This window comes from Cucurbita maxima, unplaced genomic scaffold (assembly GCF_002738345.1).
Source record: "Cucurbita maxima cultivar Rimu unplaced genomic scaffold, Cmax_1.0 Cma_Scf00022, whole genome shotgun sequence".
NCBI classification, from domain to species: domain Eukaryota; kingdom Viridiplantae; phylum Streptophyta; class Magnoliopsida; order Cucurbitales; family Cucurbitaceae; genus Cucurbita; species Cucurbita maxima.
Window position 1 is genome coordinate 3,951,782 of NW_019272038.1, and position 20,344 is coordinate 3,972,125.

The following is a 20,344-nucleotide window of genomic DNA, read 5'->3' on the forward strand; positions in this document are numbered from 1 at the left end:
ATGGGTAGAAGTGGAGGACGACGTCGTATTGAGAGGAGTTGGGTTAGCCAACTGGGGCGCATGCGTGAGCCGAAGTCTGAAGCTGCTCCTGCAAGTCCCATAATTCGTTTTGTTTGGAAGCGAGAATTTTGTCATCGTTGGTGGGCCATTCGCCGAGCCACAGCCACGCTCCCTCCGTGACTCCAGCCGCAAATCTTGAAAGCTGCAGATTTGTTTTTTAAATTTTAAAATTCCCAATTAACCAAATTTCACGCCTTTTCATTTTAATATTATAAATATCTATATCTATATATATATATTTATATTTATATTTATATTTATATTTATATTTATATTTATATTTATATTTATATTTATATTTATATTTATATTTGGAAAAAAATCAAATATCTTAATACACCAATTCCAGCCTTTTAAAGACGGACTCATATAAATATCCTCTTTAACTCCTATTTTGATGGACGGAATGTTTTTTATAAGGAATCCGAGAAAGATTGGATGATTTTTTTAGGAAACTCTCCAATGAAAAATAGACACTTCTTTTCTATTTAGTCCGACCATAACAGCTACCTACATTCCATAAATAAGAGCTAATAAAGAGACCAACAATCTCGTAGAAAGACGTTACGATTCCCCCACGGAAAAAAAAAAAATTGTTGAAAATGTATCAAATCCTTACCGAGATAACCAGAAGTTTCAACCAATAAACCCTGAGTAACTTAAAAGAGGATAAATGTCGAGTAGAAATTGCTGATTTTTAGACATCCTCTTATAAATTTGAAAAAGCTCACAAACCACGTGCAAGTATGGGAGATTTATGAGATTTTAGCTATTAATGTTACTAATGTAATATGCATCGTGAACGAGTTGAGATGGATTGTGAACTCTATTCGGGTTGCTCGAGTCACCAACCTAAAATTTCAGAATACACTTTATAATTATACGTATCATCGATATTGACCTAATGAACCTCTCCGATAATTATTTGGTTGGTTCTCGCTCTCTTCGAAATCTCTCTACTATCTTTCTCTCGAACTCACCCCTTATCGTAAATTTTTCTGTTTTCAGTTCACACCACGAGAGGAACAATAAAAAATTAGAAATTCTCGACATAAAAATTATTATAAAATACAATAGAAAGAATCGGGTGTCTATTTAGTCTCCCATAATTTTAAAAGCGGTAATTTTGGACCTTTGGATCATTTATATTGTATGTTATATGATGATGTAATGATTTTGTATGATGATGTTATATGATGATCTGATGATGTATATGATAACTGAGATGATGATGACGACGTAAGATGCATGATGATGAGATGACTTAATATAATGATATTTCATATTAAGATAATGTGCATGTATTAAATACCAAAGATGCATCATGACAATGAGTTTTCTAAGACATAATCCTAATTGATGTTAACGATGATGAATGTATGAAGGTCAATGTATACATGTTACCTATGGTATGTGTGGATGATGTATGGGGTTGTGTCGTAAGAATGATATAAAGATGAAAATTATAGAGACCTCATGCATATTGTGTGTTCATATACATCGTTACTTTCTTCCACTTACTATAAATACTTTCTTTATTCACCTTGTTATTGACTCATGCAAATACCTTCCGAATGGAGGAGGCTCCCAGGGCGACACGAGGTCAAGCATGAATCTCACTGTGTGAATTTTTCAGAAAGTATAAAAAAGAAAACGATGTATCTCATATACTTTTTTCCTCCCACTAAGTATTTTAGAGGTTGGGTATACTCATTATTTAAGTATATTCTGACTAATTAAATATAACATAAGTCTAGGTGATTTTTCCAAAAAAAACTTACATCACTCACGCATGCTCATAAAACTAGGTTAACTAAGCTCAAGTACTAGCCCGATCTCCAGGTAGCAAGTGTTCCGTAAACCGTCAACTTAAGTACCTCCAGCCTTAGACAAGATCGTGTCAGGTGAGCTTTCTTGTAACCACAATTTTACAAGGTATCGACGTATTTTAACTATTAAAATTGATCGTGCTTAGTTCTTAACCCTAAGTGAGCATGAACTTATCTTTGTTATAGATTTTAATGTCTATCCCGCTTTATGACGTTGAAAATAACATATAATATGCATCTAACATGTTTTATATAACAATTATATAATCATCCATTAATAATATAACAATTTATATCTATCATTCATGGAACTCTAAACATGCATACTATACATTATAACACTTATAACATATTTGTAATGCATGAAACATGCTTCGCCTGTGCCGAGATTTTAAATCCATATGGCATACTTTATGCATATACATTTTTTATTTAATTAAAAACATACATTCACAATACATGATTAATTAAAGACACTAAACCTGATTGGTTTTGGCATTTTAAAGCAAGCAATAAACTAAATTATTATATTAATAATTAAAAAATAACGTGATCCGCTCCCTCACTCCCTCGAGCCTGCCATGGGCTGGGTTGGGTCGGGAAGCAAAAATTCTTCCTTTTTCTTCTTCTTCGATTCAGCTTGCCATCATTTCTATTCTCGATTAATTACAACCTAAAATGGACTCTAATGACTCCATAAAAATTAAAGACCTTTCTTCACTCATTAAAGCTTATACACATTAGGCCGATTAGAATAATTGTATCAGATGGGAGCATAAAAAAAAAAATGCCAAAGCCATAAACATCCACTTTAGCATCTACCATTTTCATTCATGAAATGGTACCCACCCGCTCAAATTAATGTAAATAAAGTGCCTAAAACTTGCTCTGATACCAATTGATGGTGTTAATATAACACATGCGGAGCAATTTGGATCTTAGGCACTCTAAGTACATCAATTAGAGTAAATTAGCTACCATATTCATAAGCATTAAAACTCAAGGAGTTAGAGTACTAACCTTTTATAGTTCAAATTCTTTTTTCCACATGAACCGGTTTCGAACCATCACTAATGTTTTCTCTACTATTCTCCGGCCTTAGAACGGGATTGTGGAATCCGGTGAGTGACTGAACTTGGAAGGGATTTAGTATATGTGAAGAGAGAGTTTGTCGGAGATTTTCTCACAGTTTTTCAAACCAGATTTTCCATGTACCTTGATGACTCTATTTATAGAGTCATATTGTTCATGCAAATTTGAGATTATCCCATTTGGACACTCAAATTTGTGGGGTTTATTTGACAAACATGTAAGTTTGGTTAAACCAAATTTTGACACTCAAAATTCCACTAACTCAAATATGGATTTTTATTGAACATTTTGACTTTCTCCTTTTTAATTCAACCATTAATTTAAATAATTAATTTCAAATTGAAGTAATATTAAATTATTAATTAAATAATTTAATTAATATTTAACATTAATTCAAATATCAATCCCAATGAATTCGACACATATTGATCATGAATCCCTATTCATAATTAAAATATTTAAATTTTAATTAAATATCTTTGATTCTCTCTTTTTGTTTAATTCGTAAATAAAACAAAAACGCGGTTAAATATATCGTATATATTTAGCGCATATTTTCTATTTTGAATTCGAACACTTCAAACTCACTTGTCAAACTATTATATGGTTTAGTCCGATATGAGCTAGTAGGAGAACTTAATGGACCTATAGATCATGGGCTCCAACAATCCGAGATTAACCGACTAAACTCATTAACTTTGTTAACCAACATTTGTTAACTACTAGGACACTTCACTGAAGCTTAGTAGTTGCACTCATCTCACTATAGATATATTTCTGTCCATTTGATATAACCATGATTAGTAAGTCAATCATTCACAGGTTGTTTGTAACTAGAGGTGGGTCAATTTACCGTTTTACCTCTGAAGTTAATTCTTGTTCCTTATGTCCTATGGACCCTCTAATACACAATTGGTTTGTGGTGTAACCAGTAAACTAAATCCCTCTCAGGCCAATGAGAGGGTGGGACTCCTTGTTCAAGACCTGAAGTTAGTACTTAAGGGAAAATCTCTCTACTATTCGGAATGAATTTCATCTTTCACCCTATGTCCACAGCTATTCACCTAGTCTTACCCCTGAAATGGGAGACTTATTGAGTCGACGAACCCGAGCCATTCTCACCCATGCAAATCTAAGGATAATTCCGAATAAACTGGAGTTCATGGTTAGCTCAGGATTAAGATCGAGTAACCTAGGTCATCAAATGAAAAATCAGTCTCAACAGTAAACGACATTATAAAGTGTGAGTGATTTTCTTCATGGTTCAATCTTATGCAATACTCATTGCATAGGACACCCCCACTCACATGTCTCCGTATGTACAATTTAGTAATCATATTGTTAATATTATATATAAAAGTGGGTCGCATCCATAGTGTCCACAGGATAAGGTACTCAGTCTTATCTCTATACTATAGATCATTTTGACTATATACTTGAACTTGATCCACTCTTATGTCTCTATATACCGTTCAAGTAATCATACTACAGTCAGAGTGTTCTTAGTTTATTGGATTTAGATTAATAATCATAAAATTCACTTTATTCAATAACAATTTTTACGGAGTAAAGATCAATAATAACTTTATTGAAAATAAAATATGTTTTTGTTTACAAACTACGAGTTTTAGGACATAAAACCTAACATAGACCTGCTAGTCGAGCTAGCTCATCTGAGCTGTAACCGGACACCTAGAGGGAACAACGGTCATCGTGCACCATTCCAAGCATAAGGGTCATTTTAATGTCATAGTATATGGGTCCGTACTCATCATAAAGGGAAAGTATCTCGATGCACGTAAATATTATGCATTAGGTCCCCATATTTTTCATTGTAAATAAATGATGCAAGACAACCTCATTTATTCCTCACATATTATATTCAATAAAATGCATACATATACTTTCATAAATCATTTCATTCACAACATAACTTTCAAATCATAGCTTAGGGGTTGTGCATCGTAAAATTCCTTATTTCAAAACACATCATGGCGTAACATATTCATATCATAGTACATCATGACATATCACAACATAACATAAATTCACTGTAACATAATTTAACATTTCATTTGTACTATAATGTTATTTGGCATATCTTGACATATCATACAGCTATACATAATTATATCATTAAACATATCACACAAATGTCACGTGTAGGGCCACTGACACATGTCATCATACATAAGACAATTCTTCCAACTAAATTGATAGTAGAACCACTTACTTGGTTGGCCTTAGCCAAAGTTTTATCTTATTTCCGAATTGGACTTGACTTCGTCCCTCAAAATTCATTTCAACCTATTCGGAGATGCTTCACCCCATTAGAAGTATTTACCTAATTTCTTCGGTAATTCCAATTCTTAAGTTAACTTAACTTAAATTGAGAAAATAAGATTTTTATGACCTTAAATCCTTTCAATAAGGTCAAAATCAGCTCCTAGAGGATAAAAAATGGAAGTATCAATATCAAATATACCAACCCGAGCATTTACGCCGCTTTCAAGCCTCTGGAGCCACCGAGACGAAGCTGCAACATCAATCAAGCCGCTAAGTAAGCCAGGAGGAGACATGCGTCACGCACGTGCAAGGGGGGCTAGAGGTGCGCACAGGTCACGTGCATTTGCTGGGCGCGAGTCGTGCAATGGGTTTGGGCCCATGCTCGACTACTTACTGAGTATTGTATATTCAATGAAGTTCCTTATTATTTTCCGATAATAATTAGACACGAGTCCACGACTGGAGAGGTTTTTTTGGGTCAATCCATCCGTAATTTGAACAATTTAAAAATCGGGTCGTATCAGGTAAAATATGAGTATATAATTTTTATAATATTTTGAATATATCTTTAAAATATCCAACATTAATCAACATTCAAAGTAAAACATGAATAATACCATTTTAGTATTATTTCAAATATATTAATAATATATTAAACATTTAGGGTTCCTTTTAATAATATTTGAAGTATATTGATAATATATTAAGCACCAATCAATATTCATAGAATAAGGTAAACTCATAATATATTATTTTAATAATATTTTAAGTAAATCAATAATATATGAGTCACCAATCAACCATAACATTTTATTATTATTATTATTATTATTGTAATATTTCAAGTTATAACAAACGTATAACATGAGTGTTTTACTTTATTAATATTTTAAGTATATCAGTCGTATATTAAGCATCAATTGTTTAGTATTATTTTAACTTATTTTCTTTTTTCAATTAAATGTATTTTAGGTTGAAATAGAATTAATTAATTCAAAATTTAATTATAATTAATAATAATAAACTAGAATGCAATGATTTTATACCGAATCAATTATTTTTATTTACCATTAAAAGTTAGTAAAATTTTATTAAAATTAGTTATTTAAAGATAATTATTAAGATTTATTATAAAAATAAACTAGAAAATTAAAATTAAATTAAATTAATTAAAATTATTTTAATAATTTAACTTAATAAAAATAAAATAGTCAACAACACTATCTAAAATTAAAGAATATATTATATACTTGGATATTCTTTTACCCAATAATATTAAAATAATTTTATTTTCAAAATAAGTTTATTTATAATAATACTAAAAAAAAAAAAAAAAAAAAAAAAATGTCGAGAGGCCTGCCTTGGGCGTTATCTGGAAAAGACCAAATCAAAGCACGCTAACCAGCATTTCGCCGCACAACGGAATGAACGAGAAGTATAAGCTTTGGGAAAGTGTCGGTTCTTCGTTTTCTGTTGCATCTCTGTTCTCGCCTTCCTTCGATTCCCACGCAATCCTTTCCAATTCCCATTTTAAAGAATCCATTTCACAGTTGTTGTTCATTCTTTTACCCCTTTCCTCGCAGATTTCCGTAATCTGAATCCTTTTCCCTTTTCGATTCTCCCACCGGGAAGCACAATACTTTTAAGGCCAGTGTAAGAACTTTCAATCCCTTTCCCTTTACATTTCCTTCCATATTTGCCTTCAATTTTTGTTATCTCCGGCTTTTTTCTTGGATTCTTACTCATGAATTTACCGCCGGCTAAGAATTAGGGTCTTATTCCTTTCAGATGGTTCGGTTTTGATATTTGTTGTTAAATCCGATCTTCGTTTGTAAATATGCTTCAGTTTCGATTCTCGAATCTATTTCTCTCTCTCTCTTTTTTTTTTTTTTTTTTTTTTTTTTTTTTTTTTTTTTTTTTTTTTTTTTTTTTTTTTTTTTTTNTTTTTTTTTTTTTTTTTTTTTTTTTTTTTTTTTTTTTTTTTTGTGCAATTGTCTATTTTACGAGTTTACTTGTGCAACAATGGATAATGGACTCTGTTTTTGCTGGATGAATTATTTGTCAAAGTGAAATCATGAAATTGAAGTAATTGCCCTTTTGGATGATATGTGGCGCTTGCTTTTCTAAATCTCTGTTATTGGACCAGTTCAAAGCAATCAATAAGGATTTATTGTTGTATCTTTCCAATAAGCAATCAATTAGAGTTTACTTTTACTTCTAATACTTATCCATCAATTTTTTTTTTTTGGTGGGGTTTGTGGTGGGACCAAATATTTGACAGCTCATTTCGTGCTCGCTACTGTTTTTCAACCACATCAAGATTCCAAGTCGTCATAGGAGTCGTTGGAAAAATTATATAAGGATTTATTGTTTTTGTTAAATTTCAGAGCCTTGCAACTGAGAAGGTAAGGGATGTTTTAGACCTTGAGTTTCTGATTTTTTCGACTTTATTTAGTAGTGATTTTTGGTGAGCGTTGCTTCAATCTTCTGCACCATTTCTCGTTTTTAAGTATATGCGTTGACTTTCTCCCGCAAGAATGCTTTGCTCTTGATTGCAAAAGAAGTTTCTTGAATCTGTCTGGATTACTTTGTCTTTTTTCAATGTTACGATATTCGTTCATCTCCTTGCTTTAACTGTGTTTGGCTTCCTTTTTCGTGTAGATTTGTAATTTTTTGGTTGTTTCATGTTTTAATTATGAAGCCATTCGACAGCTAATCCAAGGAATTTCCTATTTGTGGTAGAGTTTTGGATTCTAGGGCGTTTATGGGAACACAATTCGTTATTTTCTTCAAGTGTCTCGGTGACATATAAGGCTTGTGCTGAGTCCTTTTCGTATTGCAAATTGGCGTATGATAACATCTAATAATATAATGGCTAGTGGTGCTTTATGGGCTGACTTCTTTCCTTAAGATGAAGTTCCATATTCATCTGCTGTATATGGATCTAACATGAATATTCTCTTATGATCATCTAATTTTAAAAATTTGATATAGTGTCTTTGGCTTTGAATTTTTCTTTTTTTTGAAGATGAAGTTTCTGATTTCAATCTGAGCTTATAATTTAGGAGGTTTTGATCTTTTTACATCAAGAGGATAAGACGTTGTTTTTCCTTCACATGTGCCAAGAAACTGACCCAAAGGAGAGCTTTACCTCCTTCAGAATTTTTAACATCCATTTTTAGTTGTTTTGATTTATTTTTATCAGTTAAACTTATGGGAGTAGGTTTTTATTAGCTCTGTAGTTCATAAGTTACATAGACGTACATTCACAAGTGAAATTATTCTCCTGGATTTTCCATGAAGATACTTAGCTGGAATATGTGGGGTTTGGGCGAGATACAAAAGGCATTTGGTTTGGGATGAAAAAAAATGAAGATAAACAATTTGGTGAGATGATATACTAGATTACAGAATGTCTGGTGGAGGCTGTGGGAGTGGGGGTATGGGAATGAGAAATATCAGGGAGTTTAATGAGGCTCTCCGGGTTAAATGGCTTTCGAGATTTCGTAAGGAGAAGACTGAGCTTTGCTGTGAAGGTGTTGGAAGCAAATTTGAATATGACCCATCCCGGTGGGAGTGAGGTGATGAAAAATGCAAGTTTTTCCATTTCATGATGGTTACTTTCTGAAGTCGGACTATCAGTTGAGATGCTTTCGGCTTTGAGGCGAGGCATGGGGACAACAACCTCATCCTGGGATAATCAGTGCACTGAGAAATGGACTATGAAAAAAATGTTTTACTGCGTTTTTGGAATGGCAACAGGATAAGAAGGATTTGTGAAGGAGTCTTAGGATAAAGAAACAAATTCATGGCATATAACTTGAAAGGAGAAATTTGTCTACAAGGCTTTGCTTGGAAAGCTGGCAGATTTAAGATTAAGACCACTTGTAGAAATTAATGAAAAAGGAAATTTTTTGAGAGGAAAGGCTAGAAAATTGGTTTGAAAGGAGGTTCCAAAGAAGGTGAAAGTTTTATTATGGACTTGCTGTTTACAAGCTCTTAATGCAGCAGAGAAGATGCCGAAAAAATTTGTCTCAAAATCATATTCTGTTCAACAAGGATTTCAGGACAAATTGCTACTAAATGATTTTGAATCTCCTGAATGTGTTTAACAACTCAGTAAAGAGCGTATGCAGCAGCTGGCAGGAGTGTGTTGGAAAAAGATGTAGATGGACATTGTATGAGAAAATCTCTTTAAAGCAATATGGGAGTTAAAGATAGAAAAAAGATTCAATAATTTTTGTACGTAAGGAAAGAAATGGGGAGATGTAGGTGAAAAGGTTAAATTTGGTACCTTTTTTGGGTGCAAATTACACAAATTGTTTAGTAATGAAACCCTGTTTGTGATGAACATTAATTGCATTTTTTATGGTAATTTCTATATCATTGAAAAGTTTTCTTTTTCTTGTTTCGAAAAGATGATCCAGTACAAAGTTCTGCATTTCCTAACATATTAAGCAGGGACATCTGTTTTTCTAGTTCCCTACATGAACATGGTTTTGTAAATTTGATGTTCCACAATGTTCTATTTTCTTGGGAACTTAAATATCAGCACATTATAATTCAATCAACAGTTCTCTCCTCTGCCCTTGCCTTCCCTTACTAGAACAGCGGTAATAAAAGGAGGCCTGGAATGTTTTGATGGTAAACCAAGGACTTTTAGCAGTATTACATGTATAGTCTGTTGGAAAACAGCTAAAACCACAGCCAATTGGGACGAGTAAAAGATTTCTTCCTAACCTATGCAGTTATGCCTATGCCTTCCAAGCTAAGTGTCTGCCATTGTTCCTGTTCCAGCTTCTCCAACATGGGAAGTCCTTCACATTTTTCCGTCTTCATGTCCAGCTTCTGTCAGATCTCAGATAACGAAAGTCATAAATCTGAAAATCGCCAACCCCCCCACCAGCCTAAATTTTTGAAACATAGTCTTAACGTTCTGAGACTAAGAACACAAGAGGCCACCAAATTCCAATCAGATATATTTATGCAGGAAATATGACAGGTGCCCATGCAAGGTCTTAAATTTGATGATTTTGATGCGTGAGGCCTATTTCTTTTGCCTTTTCTCCTCCAATTTTAATCTTCATGAATCTGGACCACTTCAAAATGAATTAGAAGGAAGTTAATGTGATTTGTTTCAGTTTTCTTCATAACCATATAATCTTCACTTCTGACATGAAGATCTTAGTAGAAAGCTTGGGTTAGATATTCCCACTTGAATTGCATATGATTGGAATTGAGGAAGTTAATTTCTAAGAATAATTACCTGCACGAAATCTCTTGTTTGAATATGCAGATTTGGTGTTGGTATATATCATGCCAAGCTGTTTGGCTTTTGTGTTTTAAAGTTTTAAATAAGGTAAGATCATTCATAAAGTTTGATTACTGAACATGCAGCTTTGGTGTTGGAGGAGCTTCACTCACCAATGTAGGAATGGCTCTGTAAATGTTCTTCTAAAAGTTCAATTACTGAATATTATTTAGTTTTTTTTTCCATCTCTCAGTATTAGGCGCATGTAATGAAGTTGATAGGCCTTCGTTTAAGAATGTGTATGGTAGCAAGAGTGGAAGAGGTGCTGACTGAATTAAGGGTTTTTGTATGGGCCCATGTTAGTTACTAAGTAGGCTGTTGTGTGGGAATTGAGTATTTTGTATATAGTGGAGCATTAGAGAAAGGAGGTTCTTTTTTTTACTACTCTGTTAGGGAGCGTTTTGGAAGGTTAGGGAACACTCGAATCCTTTAAGTTTAGATATTAAATTTCTTTTAAAATTATACATTAAATTGTGAAAAATGTTCTTCTTTCTTCTCTGATGGTCTTTGTTTGATGATCATGGACTTCTCTTGATATAACAGTTGATAACTCTAAAATGGGTCAAGCATTTGGTTGCATTCAAGTCGACCAGTCAACTATAGCCATCAGAGAAACATTTGGGAAGTTTGATGACGTACTTGAACCTGGTTGCCATTGTCTACCTTGGTGCCTTGGAAGCCAGGTAGCTGGTTATCTCTCTTTACGTGTCCAGCAACTTGATGTTCGCTGTGAGACAAAGACGAAGGTTTGTTGCCTGCAAAAAATCAACAATTGATTGACTTCTTTTCTAAGATTATCTGTACAAGGGTTTATTCATGAAGAAGAATAAGAAGCTCCTTGTGCTAGATGTTCAGAGTATTAATGCTTACTAGTTTATTATTTTCAATGTTAGTTTGTTTTCTGGATCTGTTCAGGATAATGTTTTTGTCACCGTCGTTGCCTCTATTCAATACCGAGCCCTGGCAGACAAGGCTTCAGATGCTTTTTATAAGCTAAGCAATACAAGAGAACAGATCCAAGCTTATGTCTTTGATGGTATATTCTGTTTGAAGTTCTTTTTGTTCAGTATTCTTTTCGAAAATTTAATTTCATTAGTGTTTTTTATTGTGCTGCTTCCTCTTTCCTCACCTACTATGTATTGATGGGTACTACTCTAGATAACATTTACCGTTGTGTTTAGTGATATATGCCCAATGGAATAAATAATTGTTAGAAAAACTTGAGGCTTGTTTGATAACCATTCTTTTTCAGAAAAGTCATTTTAGACACAATTTTGTTGTGCTGTAGTCTATTTTTAGTAGTTTTTGAATCTTAGCTAAATTTTTAAAAGCAGTTCTAGCTTATGTAGTTGGGATAAGATTTCAAAAATGTTATTAAACTATGAACGAGAGGAGATTTATCTCCAAGTTTTCTCTAAGCACTTTGTTGACGCTAATTTGCTCATAAATTCGTTGAGCAGTAACTAAAGCTGATGTTCGATTGTTTTATTCTTTTAGTTATTAGGGCAAGTGTTCCAAAGTTGGACCTTGATTCAACTTTTGAACAGAAGAATGATATTGCAAAAGCTGTGGAAGACGAACTGGAGAAGGTAAATTTCTTCTTTTCTTCATGATTCAGAATTAACCAACTGGAGAAAGTGAACTTTTTTCTATATTGTGTTTTGGTCAAGTAGGCCATGTCAGCTTATGGGTTTGAGATAGTTCAGACTCTGATTGTGGACATTGAGCCAGATGTGCATGTAAAGAGAGCCATGAATGAAATCAATGCAGGTAGTAAAAGACTGAGCAATCAATGATAAAGGGCTTGTGTTGCCTTTGGTTATGCAAATCTTTGACTTGTGTATCATTTTATTGTATAAACAGCTGCGAGAATGAGAGTTGCTGCAAATGAGAAAGCTGAAGCAGAGAAGATACTGCAGATTAAGAGAGCCGAAGGAGATGCCGAATCCAAGTATCTGGCAGGGCTTGGTATTGCACGGCAGCGTCAAGCCATTGTCGATGGGCTCAGAGACAGTGTGCTAGCATTTGCCGAAAATGTCCCTGGAACGACATCTAAGGATGTCATGGACATGGTTCTTGTGACCCAATACTTCGACACGATGAAAGAAATCGGAGCATCGTCAAAGACTAATTCGGTTTTCATCCCACATGGACCTGGTGCAGTTAAAGATATAACTTCACAGATCAGAGATGGTCTTCTCCAAGGAAGCCGAACTCAGTAGATTGGTGAGGATTGAAGATGGGATACAAAAGTATATAAAAGATTGCATGTGAATAATGGGTTCGGTGGTGGTTTGTTTAAGCTGCAAATTTCTTTCGTATGTAGATTTGTTTGAATAAATTTCTGTTTCTCTTAATTGATATAACAAAGCTTATTGATATTATTTACCTTACGAGTAGATGGAAACCATGAAGTATAAAAGTTGCATGATATTGGAACTCATATATTCTAGCTGAATGTCGGTTCTCGGTTTATCTTTAGATCTGAATCAAGATCATGCAGCGTTGCAAAGGGCTTTGTGTTAATATTATCTGAAATGAAATATTATTACTGGAGTGGTAGCAACCTACTTATAAGGGTTCATTGCATCCTTAAAAAGTTATTATAGTTCGGGCCTAGTTTAGAAATTTCCTGATCGTAAACTATTTATGTAGCCCTTTGTCTCCTCTCAAGGCTGGTTTATCCTATAAATAATAGTAGTTTTTTAATGAACTACTTATGTAGTCTAGTTTTTTAATGAACTACTTATGTAGTCACTTGTCCCCTCTAAAAGTTGGTTTATTTTACATATAGTAGTAGTTCCTCACGTTATCTATTTGTGTAGTCCCTTGTTCTCTCTCAAAGATGTAAGAGTCTTTAGATTTAGTTTTTCCAAAGATTTGAGAGTGTTCTTGAGACATAGAACTTGAAATTTTGATATGTTCATCTAGGAAAAACTTGGCCAAGAATCAAGGTGGAAATTGGAATTTTGTGACACTACAAATTTTTGTTAGAATGATTAAATCTCGAAGTTTGGAGGCATTTATAATGAGATGTGATTGCCTAAAAATTATAAGAAAAATATATCTAGAAAGTAGATTACTGATCAAAACCAGAGGGACACTTGTCGCACGGCTGGGTAGAGAACGTGTCTGGGAGCGCTAGGGACACGTGTTAGCAGCAAAGCAGAGAAGTGCGATATGGCCTTGGGCAACGACAAGTGTTGCGATAACGCTTGTAAGACCTCTCGCGCGTGTTGATTGTGTGAGTTTTTTTTTTTTATCTGTTTGGCCTCCACTTGTCAATTTTTCATCTCGATTTCAATACTAACCCTAATTTTACTTGAATTAAAACCTACGGGAGAAATTTCAGGAACTTTGGAGCTTCTATCACACGTAAAAGCTAGTTTAGGAAGGCACGGGTCATTCAAGTAAGTAACACATGATTCCAAGAAGTAATACTTGTGGGGATTGCTTGGAATTCCATGCATGCTAGTAAAACTAAACCCTAGGTGGATAGATTTGGTATGACCTGAGCCTAGGACGATTGGATAAGCTAGAGAATAAGCATACTTGTTAGCGGCCTGTCTGATTTAATCCTCGCTTGATGTAATGAATTGTTTCTCTATTACTCGTACATAATTATGCTAAAACGTAGGATGATAATTTGTGTATTTGTGCTCTAAAAGCTTGATGGATGATATCGCCCCGTTGAACATGCGTGATTGTATGCATGGTTGATTGTACATTGACTCCAGGTGATTGAATTTGTGATTCTCCTATAGAGAATAAGTAGTAGAATCGGTTTAAGTAGGGTGACAATGTTAGTTTGGCTATTTTATGACCTAGGATGAAACTCCTCCAGCAGACCGAGTGCATTAGAATCGTAAGAGAGGATTAAAGGGAGTGGCCTCTAGTGCTTCTAATTGATCCAAACTCGGAGAATCAGAATTGAGGATACTGAAGAAGTGAATCCAAGTCAAGACTACCAACCACCCTAGAGACTTAGAAGACCACCACGACAACCCTAAAAGACAAAGGTAGCCTTCTAGGTTGATAGCAGCTCGTATAGTGTCTGTGGAGCTTCAACTTTCTTTTCCACTTTGGTATTTTGCCGTAGAGCTAGGCATGAGGCTGGTTAGGGATATGTGATGTGATAGTTTGGCTGGATTACCCTACATGGTGGATCTGTCTTGTGAATGGGTGACATGCGAGAGCATGTATAGAGGGTAGCACACCCAACCTTGGATGACTACATGGCATGTGGGATGAGTTTGTTAGATACTTCTCATGGATGACAAGCAAGCTAGCACTCACCATCTTATCCCCACCTGTTAGAGAGAGTTCGTTAAGGTAACGCCTCAACATCAAACACTAGTTACTGCTATGTAGGCTAAACTGGCTTCCCAAGACTATGCACAGTGTCACGGTCATGCTTGTCCAAGGCATGTTGCCCATGGCCGCATGCCCGTGACACACCGAAACCTTTGCCTTGTACTACTTTATTGCTTTCTTTTACCGCTTTCATGTTCTATTCATTCTTTCTTATTTTCTTTAAGAGTATGACGTTTTGGCGATGTCATGGCTATGCCTGGTAGACATGAAATGCCTCAAAATGTACTATAGGGAGATACGACTAATTGTCAACTTCTCCCTACTCGATAAGTTATATGCAGTAAGCCGTTGTTGTTGACTTTTTGCTTACATTCCCATATAACACCAATCTCTCTCTTTCTTGCTTTCAAAACTTTTTCTAAAACCTCTCTCCCTCACTTTCTAAAATCTTCTCTTGAAATCGAGACTCGATGTTTGTATTCACGTTGCCTGACTGTAGACAACGTACTTCGAAGTAGGCTTAACCCACTCAGTGCTGAGAGTGAGTGCCGCACAATCGCCAGATCCGTTGCCTAGAAACCGCGATTATGACACACAACAAGAGCAATATACCTAGAGCCTAGAGTAAAGTTTGTAGTATTTTGCTAGGTCAAGGATGCCGTGAGAGCATATAAGTAGGTTGCTTACTAGGTATGTTTATATACTCACCTTTTTCCCCTTTATTTTTTCAAGTGTTCATAGCTGCTGGTCAAGGTGGAGGAGTGCTCTAGCGTTGTGCATCCACACAGAGAATCCTTTTAGAGTGTCAATCCATCTTTGTGTTTCAGTCTTTTATATTATGTTTCCTAATTATATCCCAAACTGACCTAGAGCTAAAATGAAACCAAACATTCAAATTAGAAGATATAAGCAAGAAGCTTGTTTAACAGGATTGCATTAAAAACTTGGTCTAAGAAAGCTCCCATACAAACACTTCCAATATGATATAACTTTTATACTTCATGCTTTCCATCTACTCATAAGGTAAATAATATTAGTAAATATTTATAGATCGTTTAAGAGAAACAATGCACTACACAACACAGAAATTTGCAACTAAAACAAGCCAAAATCATTAATCACATGCCACCTTTTATATACTTTGTATATCATCTTCACAAGTGTCTTCAATCTTCACCAATCTACTGAGTTTGGCTTGCTTGGAGAAGACCATCTCTGATCTGTGAAGCTATATCTTTTACTGCACCAGGTCCGTGTGGGATGAAAACCGAATTAGACTTCGACGATGCTCCGATTTCCTTCATCGTGTCGAAGTATTGGGTTACCAGAACCATGTCCATGACATCCTTAGATGTCGTTCCGGGGACGTTTTCGGCAAATGCTAGCACGCTGTCTCTGAGCCCATCGACAATGGCTTGACGCTGCCGTGCAATACCGAGCCCTGCCAGATACTTGGATTCGGCGTCTCCTTCGGCTCTCTTAATCTGCAGTATCTTCTCTGCTTCAGCTTTCTCACTTGCAGCAACTCTCATTCTTGCAGCTGTTTATACAGGGAAATGATACACGTCAAAGATTTGCATAGCCAAAGGCAAATACAAGCCATTTATCATTGACTGCTCAGTCTTTTACTACCTGCATTGATTTCATTCATTGCTCTCTTTACATGCTCATCTGGCTCAATGTCCACAATCAGAGTCTGAACTATCTCATACCCATAAGCTGACATGGCCTACTTGACCAAAACACAATATACAAAAAAGTTCACTTTCTCCAGTTGGTTAATTCTGAATCATGAAGAAAAGAAGAAATTTACCTTCTCTAATTCGTCTTCCACAGCTTTTGCAATATCATTCTTCTGTTCGAAAGTTGAATCAAGGTCCAACTTTGGAACACTTGCCCTAATAACTAAAAGAATAAAACAACAGAACATCAGCCTTAGTAACCCAACTTCAAAAAACTATAAGTGCTTTTAAAAATTTGTCAATGTGATGTCCACGTTGGTTGAGGAGGAGAACAAAACACCATTTATAAGGGTGTGGAAACCTTCCTCTAGCATACGCGTTTTAAAGCCTTAAGGGGAAGCCTGAAAGGAAAAGCTCAAAGACGATAATATCTGCTAATGGTGGACCTAGGCCGTTACGGTCTCGGTAAATTTAGCTAAGATTTTATTTCAAAAAACTACTAAAAAATGAATACAACACAAAACATATGGGGTCTAGAATGTCTTTTCTCAAAAAAAAAAAAATGGTTATAAAACAAGCCTCAAGTTTTTGTCCTATGGACCCGAAACCGAACGAAGTCAATTCGGGTTAAAAAAAAATAACCCAACCCAACCCAACCCCTATAATTTGGGTTGGGTTGGTCCGGGTGGTTAGTTTGTCGGGTTGGTTGTACACCCCACTATCAGTGGACTCAAGTTTTTTTTAACAATAGACGGTGAGTAATAAGCTGAAGAGGATTGGTGCTAACGGCTAAACTTTAAACATTAGTTATGCTAGTTAGAATTTCTTGCCCTGGCAAATAATTATTTATTTCATTGAGGGAGTTATCATTAAACACAACAGTAAATGTTCCCTGGAGTAGAACCCATCAAAATCAGCCCAATAAAAGACACTATCAAAATTAAATTTCTCGTAAAGTACTGAAAAAAAGAAGTATACCATCAAAGACATAAGCTTGGATCTGTTCTCTTGTATTGCTAAGCTTATAAAAAGCATCTGAAGCCTTGTCTGCCAGGGCTCGGTATTGAATAGAGGCAACGACAGTGACAAAAACATTATCCTGAACAGATCCAGAAAATAAACTAACATTAAGAATAGTAAACTAATAAACATTAATAGCCTGAACCTCTAGCTTAAGGAGCTTCTTATTCTTCTTCATGGATAAGCCCTTGTACAGATAATCTTAGAAAAGAAGTCAATCAATTGTTAATTTTTTGCAGTCAACAAACCTTTGTCTTTGTCTCACAGCGAACATCAAGTTGCTGGACACGTAAAGAGAGATGACCAGCTACCTGGCTTCCAAGGCACCAAGGTAGACAATGGCAACCAGGTTGAAGCACATCGTCGTACTTACCAAATGTTTCTCTAATGGCTACAGTTGACTGGTCGACTTGAATGCAACCAAATGCTTGACCCATTTTTAGAGTTATCAACTGTTATGACAAGAGAAATCCATGATCATCAAACAAAGAACATAGTCAGAGAAGAAAGAAAAATGCTTTTGAACTTGTTATCTTCCTCGAGAAAATTATATTTACAATTTAACTCAAATCATCAACTCTTCTTTTGATGCTCAAGACACTATAAATGAAGTCTCCTCTCACAATTTAATATGAAATTTTCTAAAATTTAATACCAAAACTTGTGTTAGAAATCATTTCTATTATTAACAATTAGATAGGGATTACAAGAGCCAAGGAACAAAATAATCAATTCCCACTAACAGCCTAATTAGTAACTAACGTGGGCCAACACATAAAACCTTTGATTCATTCAACACATCTTTCCCTCTTCCTACCATACATATTCTTAATCGAAGGCCAATCAACTTCATTTAAATGCTCCTAAAGCTGAGAGATGGAGAAAAACTAAAGAACATTCAGTAACCAGACTTTTAGAAATTTATAGTCAGTCAAACATTGGTGAGTGAAGCTCCCCAATTCCAATCATACACGATTCAAATCGGAATATCTAACCTAAGATCTTTGAAAACTCTCCATAACATACGCATTTTAAACACTTTGTGGGTCAGCCCGAAAGGGGAAAAAAATATCTGCTAACGGTAGGCTTGGGCCGTTATACATCTATACTAAGATCTTTGGTTAGAAAATGATGATCATGAGGTTTTGAAGAAAACTCAAACAAATCACACTAACTTCCTTTTATTATATCCAGTTTGAAGTGAACCAGATTTAAGAAGAGAAAAATTGGAGGAGAAAAAGAAAAAGAAATGGGCTTCAAGCCTCAAATCATAAAATTTAAGACCTTGCACGGGTATCCATATTGAGGACAGAGAGCAGTTAAAATCCAGAAGCACTTCAATTGTTTTTTGGCTGGATGAGCAGAAAAAGAACACAAAAAGAAAAACAAGCAAAACTATATCCCTTGCCTTCTCAATTGCAAGGCCCTGAAATGATTTAACAAAAAAGAAAAAAATAATCCTTTCGATAATTTTTCTAATGATTCCGATGCAAGACTTGAATTATGATGTGGATGAAATACGGTCGGTCAAATATTTGGTCCCACCACAAACTCCACCATAAAGTTTTGACGGATAGATGTTAGAAGAAGTCAAAGTAAACTCTCATTGGTTGCTTATTGAAAAGATTGCCTTAGAAAAGCAAGCACCACATATTTTTCCAAAAGGATAATAAAGAATTTCACACGTACACAGGTTTACTTAGTGGAGACCGCAATACAAAAAGAAAAAAAAAAAACGAATCGAACAATATCTTCCATTCCAAAATTTACTTCGACAAACAATTCATCCAGCAAAAACAGAGTTCATTATCCCTTGTTGTACAATTAAACCACTAAAATATACAATTGAACAAGAAACAGAGAATCGAAACCGAAGAAAATTTACAAACCCAGAGCGGATTTAACAACAAATATGAGAACCGAATCACCTGAAGTATCAAACTCAAAAATCAAAGTAAATTGATGAGTAAAAATTGAAGAAAAAGGCGGAGATAGCGAAAATTAAAGCAATTATGCAAGGAAATGAAAAGGGAAAGGGATTAAAGTTGTTAGACTGACCTTAAAACAAGGAAATGTGGAAGAAAAGGGGTGTGAGAATGAAGAAAAACAGTGAAATGGAGGGTATAAAATGGGAAATGGGAAGAGTCGGGTGGGAATTGAAGGAAGGCAGAAAGAGATAAAATTTGGTGGAAGAAACAAATGGGAAGACGACGGACTGTCACATTTCCAACGCTTATACTTTTCTCTTTCTGGTTAGGTTACCGCGTTTTTATCTCGACTTTTCCGTCCGCCAATTCTTTTTTTTTTTTTTTTAATTAAAAAAATACTAAAATAATATATATATATATATATATATATACATACACTTTATATGTTAGCTCATTATGATCTGGTTTTTAAATATTATTATAAGACTAAATTAATAATTTAAAAAATATTAAATCTCTTTAAACAATTATTTTGTCTTAAAAAAAGTTTTATAAACTTTAAAAATAATTATTTATAAAATATATATTAAATATTATATTTTAATATTCTCTATTTATGATTTAATTTACCGTATATTTTATTTTTTTCCTAATATTTAATTATTTTATATTTTTGCTTGAATCTTATTTAAGTTATAAATATCTATGAAATTATATACCTTCCTATTCCTATTTCTATTCTTAACAACAACAACAAAAAAAAAAAAAAAAAAAAAAAAAAAAAAAAAAAAAAAAAAAAAAAAAAAAAAAAAAAAAAAAAAA

The 20,344-nt window shown here is 34.4% G+C and overlaps 2 protein-coding genes across 10 annotated transcripts; one reads left to right on the plus strand and one right to left on the minus strand.

The window, feature by feature from the left end:
• Positions 1-6,639: 6,639 nt before the first annotated feature.
• On the plus strand, positions 6,640-13,021 carry LOC111496067 (hypersensitive-induced response protein 2-like). 7 transcript variants are annotated; one of them, XM_023146333.1, is made up of 7 exons: positions 6,664-6,721; positions 6,851-6,914; positions 11,122-11,324; positions 11,494-11,614; positions 12,076-12,167; positions 12,252-12,348; positions 12,442-13,021. In XM_023146333.1, the coding sequence occupies exons 3-7, from the start codon at positions 11,136-11,138 to the stop codon at positions 12,798-12,800; spliced, it is 858 nt and encodes a 285-aa protein (XP_023002101.1). In that variant the 5' UTR covers positions 6,664-6,721; positions 6,851-6,914; positions 11,122-11,135; the 3' UTR covers positions 12,801-13,021. The 7 variants fall into 7 exon arrangements, with proteins under 7 accessions (XP_023002099.1, XP_023002098.1, XP_023002101.1 ...); XM_023146335.1 differs by having other exon boundaries at positions 6,703-6,721; positions 6,851-6,920; XM_023146331.1 differs by having other exon boundaries at positions 6,640-6,920.
• Positions 13,022-15,810: 2,789 nt separating this feature from the next.
• On the minus strand, positions 15,811-19,829 carry LOC111496069 (hypersensitive-induced response protein 2). Of its 3 annotated transcripts, XM_023146338.1 has the most exons (7): positions 19,653-19,829; positions 18,879-18,946; positions 17,843-18,046; positions 17,553-17,673; positions 16,706-16,797; positions 16,525-16,621; positions 15,811-16,432 (listed from the first exon to the last, which is right to left on the minus strand). In XM_023146338.1, exons 3-7 carry the CDS (start codon positions 18,029-18,031, stop codon positions 16,074-16,076), a joined length of 858 nt encoding a protein of 285 aa, XP_023002106.1. In that variant the 5' UTR covers positions 18,032-18,046; positions 18,879-18,946; positions 19,653-19,829; the 3' UTR covers positions 15,811-16,073. The 3 variants fall into 3 exon arrangements, with proteins under 3 accessions (XP_023002106.1, XP_023002107.1, XP_023002105.1); XM_023146339.1 differs by lacking the exon at positions 18,879-18,946; XM_023146337.1 differs by lacking the exon at positions 19,653-19,829 and having other exon boundaries at positions 18,879-19,043.
• Positions 19,830-20,344: the final 515 nt, after the last annotated feature.